The sequence below is a fragment of the Triplophysa rosa genome, linkage group LG5 (genome assembly GCF_024868665.1).
Source record: "Triplophysa rosa linkage group LG5, Trosa_1v2, whole genome shotgun sequence".
In the NCBI taxonomy this organism is placed as follows: Eukaryota; Metazoa; Chordata; class Actinopteri; order Cypriniformes; family Nemacheilidae; genus Triplophysa; species Triplophysa rosa.
In genome coordinates, this window is record NC_079894.1 from 26,994,227 (window position 1) to 27,006,437 (window position 12,211).

A 12,211-nucleotide genomic window follows, 5' to 3' on the forward strand; every position below is an offset into this window, starting at 1 on the left:
AACCATTTTTTGTTCCACAAAGAACCATCAGTCAAAGGTTTTTCAAAAGGTTCTTTGTGGCGAAAAAAAAGGTCTTCAGATTATAAAAAGATAAGAAAGAGATGGTTCTTTAAATAATGTTTGACTGAATGGTTCTTTGTGGAACCAAAAATGGTTCTTCTGTGGCATCGCTGTGAAGAACCTTTTAAGCGCCTTTATTTTTAAGTGTATAAATGGATAATAACTTATAAAGGCTGCATATTCTGCTTAAAACAATTTAATAATCTGCAAATGGGGTAATAGTCTTGTTTTCCCTTTGAATTAAGTTCATTTTTCTTACCCCGTTGACTTTTCTTATTTTAGGCATAAACTCAATTAATTTGAAGCCATTCATTTTCCAGAAAATTTCAGAATCTTGATCTAGATATTTATACTGGAAAACAAGACAAAGTCTGTTTTAGTAGTGTGTTTCTTCAAATGGTTAAGGAGACTCAAATGATGTTCACAGTTTGCCTTGTATGTAGGGGTGTAACGATACACTCAGCTCACGATTCGGCACATATCTCGATGCTGGGCTCACGATACGATACACATCTCGATAATTTGAACAAAATTCAAAAATGAAACTGAAATTCAAATAACATTTATTTTCAAAATATTAACAATTTCAGTAACTTATTTTGTTGCACATACAACTTAATAAAGATTTTTAACATTTTATGGCTTAACTGAAATTAGAATTAAGATCAGTGCCAATTTTGACAGCAAATTTTGATTTAGTTTTAGTCATAGTCTTTTGACTAAAATGCAGTGTAGTTTTAGTCATCCCAATTTATCATAGTTTTAGTCTATTTTTAGTCGACGAAATCTACATTATATTTAGTCTACTAAAATCTATCTGGTTTAACTAATTTAAATGGCGTAATTAAATGTTCCATACAAAGATTTAACCGTTTCGACATAATTTACTTTACCTTGGAATTAAATTAAACCAGGTCATTACCTTTATTTTTCAGAAAAGTTGAGTAACTACTGGATATGCGTTGTTGTAACACAGAGAATATTAGACCATGAACGACATGTAGCAATTCATTCAGTTTCATTTTGACTCGTTCAGTGAAGGGCGTGTTCATTCAGTACATTCAACCAATGAAACGCTCTGACAGAGCTCACGCTCAAGCGCTATTGGCTCGTGTCTCTTTGAAGCTGCGCTGTCTTTGCTTGAAACAGAAATGAATGAGAAATATCTTTCAAAAAGACATATTACATAAACTGCATGACATTTCTTCAATCATTCAAATCGCATACTTGTTTTTTAGCATGTCATTCGATCTTTTAATATACAGTACGACTCACTTCATCGCTTCTCTGATCGGAACAGCGCTGGTTTCTTTTGGCTTACTTTATGTTGCATATCACGTTATGCAGCAGCTCATGTTAGCGGATAAATGAACATTAGCATTTAAAAACGTTTGTGCTGCCTTTAAAATGAGTTGCGGGGTGACTCGCTAGCAGTCACGGTTCAAGTTTGCTGTGTTTTAACGGCGATTGTGAAGGAAAATATGACGCTTTGTAAACCACTTTGTAAACGTGCTTCTCTCTCTACCGCATATGTGAGATAAGCACACGTGATGCGCTGGCGCAGAGTAGGTAGCGTCTTGACCGCTGAACGAATACAATTAAACATATCGTAAAATATCCCCATCTCTCTACGATGCGCATCGTAACATTTTTTCATCGCGAAATATCGTAATACGAAGTATCGTTACACTCCTACTTGTATGTGGTTTTTTTATACAGAAATGATTTCATTTCAAGGTGGATCCTGTATTTACCTGCAATTTGTTGGTGTTGATTTTTGCTCCCTAGCCTTTTCATTTCATCTGTAGATGTAACATTTCACTACAATGTTTCACTTTGATTTGACTACAAATATAACATGGCTACAATTGTTAAAGCCGGGGTAACCACAATTTTACCCGAGTTTTACTACAGCAACCATAGTTCCCTGGTTCTGTATTTGAAGTAAAACTATGGTTATGCAAGAAGAAAATCAATCTGTGGTTACTTGTGACACTCCCGTCGGTCCCTAGTCCTGTTTACCCCGTTTTTGCCCCAAGGATGTTCTTTTGCCACGCTCCCTCACCTGTCCCTCCTTGTTTTTGCCTGCACCCGTTTCTCATCATAGACCAATGACTTTCACACCTGCACCCCGTCATCCTGGTTATCCGGACATTATTTATACCCTGCCTGTTTCAGTGTTCTTTGTCCAGTATTAATGTAATATGTTACCCTGTTCCGTGGAAGATTTTGCTCGGTGTGTTACCCTGTTTGTTCCGTGGATGTTAATTGGATTACCCTCTTTGTTCCCGTGGATGTTTTTGATTACCCAGTTTTGTTCCTGTTATCACCTTTTGTTTATTAAACCTTTTTCACTCACCTCCTGTTCCTCGTGGATTCGTCTGTCATCGGTGAATGTTACATTACTAAACTTTTACTTAAATAATACCATCTTTGAAAAGATGCCCAGTGATAGTCTCAGTCATAGCAGTTTTATTGAACATTATTGGTAACCGTTATTTGGGCACCAAACACTCACATCAGTTTTCCACCCTTAACACGTGTCAGGACACACGCCTACTGTCCTCCCTTTCAGCATGTGAGCGACTCAAGGCCGTCCAAGAGAGTTCCAGTCGTGTGACTCTATATGCAAGTAATTGGCCCATGATGGAGCGCTTATTGCGTTGAGCACCTTGGGAGATCAGCAGGCATTAGCATTCAATAAAATCACAGATGCATAAACAAACACACACACGCATTTAAAAATACTGTGCACACAAATGCATCGCTCCCTTTAAATGAGTTCATTTTTTCCCTTGTCTTTGTGTGTCCGGCCGTTTATTTGCTATGAGAATTTGGTCAGATTTGCAGACAATCGCGACCAATTGATTTTTAAATTGGACGTTTTATTGGCTTCTGCAGAAATGTACGCTTTGATGACTATGATTGTACCATCCGTGGCACAGTGATAGTATTAGATTTTGTCTTGAAAAGAGAGCAAAATATGACAGAAATGCATAGATAAACCATAGTAATGGCATCTGATTGTAATATCTGACTGTATCTTGGTACCGCATTACCAGATGTTTCATAATTATACTGTATGTATTACAAAAGATCAAGGTATTTTGTTCTTGAGGTGTTCAGTGTTTTATAAAACATTACTGTATAGTATTGATCAAGTTCAAGCTTTGGCATCATGGTCTAAAGAAAGCTCTCTCATTAAGAATGCATGCTAATGGTTTATTTTATAGATTAGCGTGGTCTATATTGCCACTGTATAGATTACACACTCTGTCTGTGTCAAAATGTGGTTAGCTGGTGTGCGTGTGTGTGCGTGCGTGTGTGTGTGTGTGTGTGTGTGTGTGTGTTTACTGTACCTACAGTTATTCCTTAAGAATGCTTATTTATACCAGTTCTGCACATCATCATCTTACTTAACTCACCTGTCCCATAATGGAACAATAAATTTGCCATATTAATATACTATACTTTGTGGGATTGCACAGGGGTATACAGTATGGGGTGTATGGCACAAAATGGACAAAACAATGCATAAAACCAAAAGCTTGCAGAAAATAAAGCATTGACTACAGTTTTATTAGTTATTAATGTAACGTTTATCCTTTCGTGTAGTAATATGTTGTAGTCATTCTCCTCGCTTGTGAGTTGTGTGTCATTTTTGCCGTCTCAAAACTGATCTTAAACCCAAAAATAAAAATTTTCTCATCTCTGACTCACCCTCTTGTCATTTCAAACCTGTATGACTTTCTTACGTCTGCAGAACACAAAAGAAGATATTTTGAAAAATGTTGTTGACTGGACCCCATTCACTTGCGTTGGTTTTGTGTTCATACAATAGAAGTGAATGGGGTCCAGTGTTGTTCGGTTACCAACTTTCTTCAAAATATCTTCCTTTGTGTTCTGAGAAAGAAAGAAAGTCATAACGGTTTGAAATTTTGGGTGAACTCAACTCAACTCAACTTTATTCAGGGTTTTTCCTGGCTCAAAATGAGGCGGAGGTGGTGCTTAGAGCTGTAATCGGGCCTTAAAAGTTAGGCCCGACAGTGCCCGAGCCCGACAGAATTCGGCCCGAGCCCGACAAGTACATTTTGATTGACAGCTTTTTAAAAGCCCGAACCCGTTTACAGCCCGACATTAGGCTATTCAAATGTGCGCACGCACACAGCTTTTTGTCAAGAATGAGTCATTTATACATGTTTTAACATAATTTATTAATGACTAACGTAGGCTATAGGCCACTTGGATGTTGGAACAAAGAAATAAATAAGTCCTCTGTAACATTGTAACATCTCACATATCCCACTGGCTCATTATTCTCATTATGCACATGGTCAAAACTTTTCCACACCTCAGACTTTGCTTTAGTTGCTGGTGCAACCAAAACGTAATCGCCAGAGGCAAGCCTCCATTTCACCTCCTCAGCCAACCCATTCTCACTCCCGACTCGTCACATATTTACGCTCGGTCAGCACCCCACGGCGTCACATATGAACGCGCAGAGTACTCCTTTGGCGTTGTTTTTCGACGAACAGGGAACTGCGTTGCTGTTTTCTAAATGCTCCAGACCGAGATGTGTGCAATTCTTAGCATTTCATAATTATTTATGGTTTTAATATTTTGTAGCACCTAACCTCAACCTCACCCTAAACCTAACCCTAACCACTTCTCAGCCAAATAAAACACAACACGCGAATAAAAGTACAGTCACATGTACTTATTACACAAACTGACCAAAAGCATTACAAAATAAAACAAACAACTCGTTTCGCATACCTTTTTGCACCAAAGCCTTATGATAACATTACAATGGAGATGCCGTGCGTGTCCGTGAATACATGAACTCGGCTGAGGCTCCCATTCAAAAGATAAACCGGAACAGCTAGATGCAGTCGGTTGCGGGAGCCAATACCGTTTCACGTTCAAAGCCAACGAAATGACGCGATCGGACACGAGACACGGGAAAGCCAATGGCATCGAAGCTGACGTAACTTCCTCTGGCGGCAAATTTTGAACGTCGTTCTTCACTGGATTTGAGATTTACGGCAGACGGTGATCGCTTTCGCATCTGTTCCTCATACAAATCGATCATTTCGCATTGGTACCCTTGGAATATCTGTATTTTTGAACGACATTGTGACTGCTTGTTTTATGTGTTTTATAGTACGATAAATAAACTGTTTTAAACATTCAATAAACATTACTTGCTCAAACTGTCTGAATAGTGTCATGTAAATGCAATTATCCTGGCCATTAAACTTAAATTAAACCCCGAAACATCATCATTGCAAATTATATCTAATATACATTTTCATAATGACGTGAAATTCGCGTGCCCTTCACGTCGAAAAACGACGTCAAAGGGGTACCCTGCGCGTTCAAAAGTGACGCCGAAGGGCGCTGACCGAGCATAAATATGTGACGAGTCGTGAGTGAGAATGTGTTGCAACCCTCAGCATCCATTTTTGCATCTTTGTCGCGCTAATCGGAACGCATCACATGACCGCTCATTTACCGCCCAAGCCCGAGCCCGTGTAAAATGATAGAAATTAAGCCCGAACCCGTCGGGTCACGTCGGGTCCGTCGGGTTCGGGCAAAGATCTTCAGCTCTAGTGGTGCTATCCTGATCTTGTACACACACGTAGGCCTACCGTACCTTTAAGTGGCTTAACCAAAGTGACTTTGAGTTTGACATATTAAAAGTTCTAATAAAATGAGATAAAGATGACAATTATTAAGTTATATAAAACATTACTTTTATTCAACCAAACAGAATTTTTTTTTATCAAATAAAACTTTTTTATCATTTTCAGCCCACAATAGCCAACGGAATTAACCAGTCTTTCTAAATGAGCAAAGCTCATTCACATCTTTCATTCTCTGTGGTTCACTTTAAATGATTCAAGGATCTCTTATATTCGCTAGTGACTGAAAAGTTCAATAATTTAAATGAATCTGTTCAAATGAGTCATTCGTGTGCGAGTCGTTTTGAACGCAATGTGCGTTCATACTGGCGAACTCACTGTGTACAGTATACGCTGATTCAACGATCCAACTGCACAGATAAAGAAATTACAATGATGTGCGTCATGTTAATATAATACATTTCAAGAAATTAAACATACTTGGATGCAAAACAAACAGCCGTGAAACACAGGCTGGCTCTTGTTCTGCAACTCTTTTTAGCGCCTCAGTGTGCTGATAACGAAACAGCGCCTCCACTGTGACGTAATGTCGCAACTGCAGTTACAAATGACAGTCTTGACATGCACGCAGCATTTCATGTGAAGACTCGCTACATAATTTTGGCAAGAGCCTGAGGCGGCACCACATTTGACGGAGGCGGCCGCCTCCAATTTCTCTATGCAGGAAAAACCCTGCTTTATTTATATAGCGCTTTTTACAATTTTCATTGTTACAAAGCAGCTGTACATGAGACATATTGACTATAAGCAAAACAATTAAAGTTATACCTGTAAAAACAAGAAAAAGGTGAAAACACTGAAGACAGACATACCCACATACAAAACACTCCACACACACAATATGCACACGTACTAACACACACACACGGACGCGCAGACACACACAGACACGCAAGCACACACACAGACACACACGCAGAGTAAAAGCACACATTTAAGATAAAGGAGAGAGAAGCACAGGTCAAATATTAAACAGACTATAAATTCCTATATGCAATATTAATTAAGTAAAACTTTAAAATTCTAAAGCAGCCCCCCCAGCCAGGCAAATAGTGCAAAAGAACAGTATGCAAATGGTGGCGAGGAACCCAAAACTAATCGAGAAAAAAAACCTGAGGATAACCCAGGCCCAACCAGGGGATTCCAGTTCCCCTCTGGCAAAAGCTGCTGCCTCTGCACAAGCTCGACAGAGCTTGCACAACAAGGCTAAATAAAAATAAATAAACTTACTAATAAGGTAAATTATAGATTTAATATTATCATTAATAATCTAATTAAATCTTGAAATTTTGTAGTGAAGACGTGTCAACTATCACTTTAAGTTGCCACTCCAAGTACAACTATGCAAAATGAATAAAATGTTCAACTTTCCAAATTTAGACATAACTTTTGGCTACGACTATGTTACTAAAGACACTACACTTAAAAAAGAACAATACTGTGGTTCTTTCAAAATTGCATATGTCATTTTTTTATTCTCTCTCTCTGTTGATGCAGTTGATGCAGCAGCAGGCTGCGATAATGGCCGCCTCTCACGGTGGATATTTAGCGCCCAGCGTTGCATTTCCTGCCACTCAGATTCACCAGATGGGGGCGCTAAACATGAACGGCTTGCCACCAACTCCCATGACACCTGTTTCAGGTAAGTTTGATACATGTTTATACACTTTAACAGCCTGAAACGGCGTTTTTTGCGTGTGTTTACCAAAAATAAAGATGATTTTGTTGAGGGTGCAGGCGAGAGATTACTAGATTACAAAAGAGAATGAATTTAAAAGTAGTATTCAAACATTTTTCTCACATGTTGTGGTGTATTTATACGCTGAGCAGATTGACTCCTCTGACATGTTGCGAGTGCTGATCTCAGAGCAGCTCTTCATTAGTGCTGAAGATGCTCGTGAGGTTTTGAAATGGGACGAAAGGGAGCACCTAAATGCCCAGGTCACCATTCATCACTGGATGCCACGTGAAGACATAATTACATTTAGAAACAGACCAGTCAGAGTCAAAGAATAGTGAGAGTGCTTTAATAGCGGACAGCTGCAAATACAGGACAGTAATTGAGTTTACATGAACAGTGTTATATTAAAGGGGTAGTTTGCCTGAAATAAACAACATTTTGTCGTCATTCATTCACCCTCATGTCATTTAAAACCTGTATGTGACGTTCTTCTGTGGAACGCAAAAGAAGATATTTGAAGAAATGCCTGTGGTTTTGTGTCTATGCAGTGGAAGTCAAAGGGACCCGATGTTGTTTGTTTCCAGCGTTCTTCAAAATATCTTCTTTTGTGTTCTGCCGAAGAAAGAAAGTCATACAGATTTGACATGACAAATGATGACCGAATTTTCATTTTTGGGCAAACTATCGTAAGTCCATCTCATGCCGAATTTGTAAGCTATATGGTTTATGATATGTGGAGTACAAAAATGTTTCCTCGTCAGTGAAGTAATGTTGAAAACTCATGCTTGTCAAAAGTTGAAATCAGTTGAGAAATGTAAACGTTATTTTGCTTTGTTTTTATCAAAAAAAAACAGCTTTCCCGTTTACTTGCCCTGTCCAGTATGGCGGCGACATTGACATGGTTCCGACTGGCTGTTGCATTATGGGTATTTGTTATTCTGTTCTCGCTATATAGAATATGTGCTTTTGTGTGCGTGTTAAATAAGCTTTGTTCTGTCATTGTCTCGTAACAGATACTTTTGAATTCACAGCAATTCATGTTGGATTCTTCACACAATCAATACCACAGTTTTGCTGGTTTATTGTGTTGCGAATTCCGCATTCAATCGCCACTGTAGGTTTTGTTAGTCAGACAGACACTTCCAGTAAAAGTGGGTGGTGCTTGGCTCAAATAAGTCACAGAGTGGACCGGACTTCAAGCACAGGGTTGAAAAGTCAGACACTCGGAGGCGAGTGCGCGGTACAGAGTCCAGTCCATGCTTTGTGTAGTAGTGGATAGTATACTGCATTAGGTGGTTTTATTGGCAGTAAGTATTCCTGACGTCCACCCTGTTGTGCATCAAACCACATCAAACCCTGAATATCTGCTTTCACTCTCAACTCAACTGATCAATGGCACGGACTGGAATGCTGCAGAGATTCCTATTGAGAATCGATGAGCTGGACGTAAGGCATCTCACTGATGCATTTTAAATGGTGACCGCTGGCGTTTCTCACATACAACACAGCTGCTGGGTCTCGCTCTTCTTACTAGCGCTTAATAGCGAGGATACAGGATAGTCCACTGGGTCCAACGTGGAAAGAAGATGGGAGAAGCATTTAAAAATCCATCTGTTGACCATGATGTGTGACTCAATCTGTTTTTATCAGTATGTGTGTTCGCTGGGATCAAACCCATGACGTTTGTGTTGCTATTGCAATGAGATCTAAGTTGCTCTTGTTGATACAAAAGTCACGATTTGATGTTATGGGGTGTTTTAAAAGTAAAGCATGTAAGACGTAACCCAAAAGAGCAGACGGATTTTAGCCCTAGCTTCGTGTTCGGCTTGAGTGTCATGTAGTTGTCTGAAACGCCAGACGTTTGATTGACAGCCATAATCATCTCCCGGTCGAACGTCTCTGTGCCCACGCTTTCATCTGCGGAGAGGGTGACCTTTATTCTGTTCTGGGATCAGAGTTTGTCTTTCATATCTTAATGAAACTCATAATGTGACCAGCAGGAAGCTGATCTAAGACCAGCGCTCTTTGATGCTCTTTTTGATGCCAATGTGCTCAAGGTCACATCTTCTGCTAAACACGACTACTGATCAGAAAAAGACTCCAGCCTTGGATAGTAAAACCTTGGATGCGGGTTGTGTTCTCATTAGCTAAAAATCACGGATGAGATCTCTTTTGTATCGCGAATATTTACGAAATCTCACAGATGGGTCTGTCATTAGAGTTTCGGAAGAGATGTCAACAATGTGTCAAAGTGAGCTCCGATTTGTCAAGCCTGCAATCAAAAGTCAATATTATTGAAGATCTCGATATGAACTCAAACATTTCTCATTTAAGGAAAAGTTCATCTCAGAATCAAACTTGTGTTCTCTTTTTACTCGTCCACATGACGTTCAGCATGTCTTAAGACCTCCCGGCGTCTCCCTGACCTCCGAGAGATTTCCAGGTCTCCTCATAGACATCATGGTTACGGAAAAGTACTAAAGACATCGTTAAATTGGTCCATCTGCTCATAGTGGCTCAATTGAATTTTTTGGAAGCGACGACAATACTTTATGTGCGAAAAACAAAGCAAAATAATAACGTCTTTAATGGATATATTCTCAGTCTATGGTCACGAGAGCACTTCCATGCATTCCCAATTTTCATTGAATCATCATTTCTAGATGTATTGTGGTCATTCCAGTCCAGTGTCTGTTGAATTTCAACAAATCAAACCTCAGGAGTGACATAAAGTCATCCAACAGCAATGTGAGAGAAAGACTGACAGCATGACAAGACACATGAAAACTGTTATTCTATAAATATTGTTACAAAACAAAACAAAAATTATCATTTTACATAAACACATACTGTACATATAAACAATAAATTCAGAAAACAAAAATAATTAAATGGTCTCTTAATTTTTTTTCCGCGGCTGTATATACAGTATCTGTGTGTATGTGTGCGTGCGTGCGTGCGTGTGACCACTCCAGAATTTTTTCTATGAACATGTTTAAGTAAAATCATTTTTCTGTGAATTATTCTGTGACCTGGTGACAACATTCCCCCCAGATTCCAAATTGAAGATATTGTTTTTATTTGCACAAAAATGAAATGGGACAAACTGGCCAAAATAACCAAAAGATGAAACGATTGCAGATCTGCAAAGAAAGGTTCATATTGATGTTTAAATAACACAAAATGTAATTTGGCCAGTTTGTAAGATTTTAGGATCAGTTTCTGAATCATTCGTTTTTTTGTAAATTGTTCATATTATATTAAGGCACTGAGTAAACATGGAATGTTAACATGTTTAATATTTATTTGGCATTTGGCAGACACTTTCAAACACAACTTACGTTCAAGATATACAGTACATTTTATCAGCATGTAGGTTTCTGGCCCTTAGCTTATTTTCAATAAGTAGTCTTTGTTCAATGGTATTTAGTTCTGAAACATAGTATTTAGTTCACAACTAGTATAATGTGCCCTGCATCAAACTCTTGTTTTATAACCTAAAGTAAACCTCTAAACATTACATTAGCATAGTTTGCATGGGCTTGTGGTAAAGTCCATGGATTTGTATAATTCTCCCCTTCAGCAGTTATTTTTTTAGCATATGAATTCACATTAAACCGCTGTGAGGTGTTTGAACCATGAGAGCTGGATCTCGTATGTTATTAACACATCTGACTCACCGTCACACTTTTATTCCCTCTACACTCCTTCTACTGTATATGCACTTGTCTTTTCTCACTTTGCTTTCACGGTCCTGCAGGAAAATCCGGCTAAATCCAGCGTAACGAGAAGGCAGGTTTAGAGAAGAACATGGCAGTTGGGTGGTTTAAGCAAGGCCTGGGTCTCTCAAACTGTTTTAAGTTCAACCCACTACCACCTTAAACTGGTTTTAGATGTATTTTCCAGATTTGGGAGTGTGGAAATATATAATCTGTGTGATTGAGCTATTTCTACTCCACACGTGTGATGTGACCGTAATAAAATCGTTCGCCACAGCCCTGAGAAGTCTACAACACACAGTGTGCACTATGCAACGACAAACGAATGAGAGGTGTATGTCAGTCGCACTTTTATGCCTTTGATTTCTTTGGAATTTCTTCAGCAGTTTCATCTGTTTGTGTGCATCCCGCTTCACATATAGTATGTAAAGAAATATAAAAGAGGTACGGCATAGTAGGGCTGCAGCTATCGATTATTTTAGTAATCGAGTATCCTACTGATTTTTCCATCGATTAATCGGGTATTCGGATAATAAGTACTTTTTCTTTATTAAAGAGCAGTACTAAATATACAAGAGAAAATAAGACAGGTCTCTTAAAATGAACAACTAATTTGTTTCCTTTTTAGAAAAATTAACATATTTATTGCTGAAATTGCATACATTCATATCTGTGAAAACTAAACCCATTTAGTACATTCCATTGCCATATTACATTCAAAATGCAATATAATACAAATATATAAATAAGAAACATGAATAAAAATAGAAAGAATAATTTCAAAGGTAAACAACTAACTTCAGCTTATGCATGATGCATTTAGTTTATCTAAATTAGTTTTAGTTTCTTTTTTTACTATTAAATAGTAATATATTTGTCCACATAAAAATGCCGAGTTAACTGGACTTTTATTTTGGCAGGTCGTCGGAAGACGCTTATTTTTTAGTGTTAGCTTCACTCAGTAAAATGTTCTGAAATAAAATCTCAGAGCAACTCTGGAGATGAAGTTCATGTGTTCATGTCCTCATAAAGCGCAGATGCAGAGA

The 12,211-nt window shown here is 38.4% G+C and overlaps 1 protein-coding gene across 2 annotated transcripts in view; it reads left to right on the plus strand.

The window, feature by feature from the left end:
- Positions 1 to 12,211, plus strand: part of LOC130554797 (CUGBP Elav-like family member 5) — a 153,229-nt gene that overhangs the window by 125,943 nt on the left and 15,075 nt on the right. Inside the window, exons 7-8 of one of the 2 annotated variants that reach the window (XM_057334667.1) lie at positions 7,263 to 7,407; positions 8,301 to 8,372. In XM_057334667.1, the coding sequence (XP_057190650.1) occupies positions 7,263 to 7,407; positions 8,301 to 8,372 (217 nt within the window). The remainder of the gene's footprint in view (positions 1 to 7,262; positions 7,408 to 8,300; positions 8,373 to 12,211) is intronic. The other variant, XM_057334668.1, reaches the window with a different exon arrangement.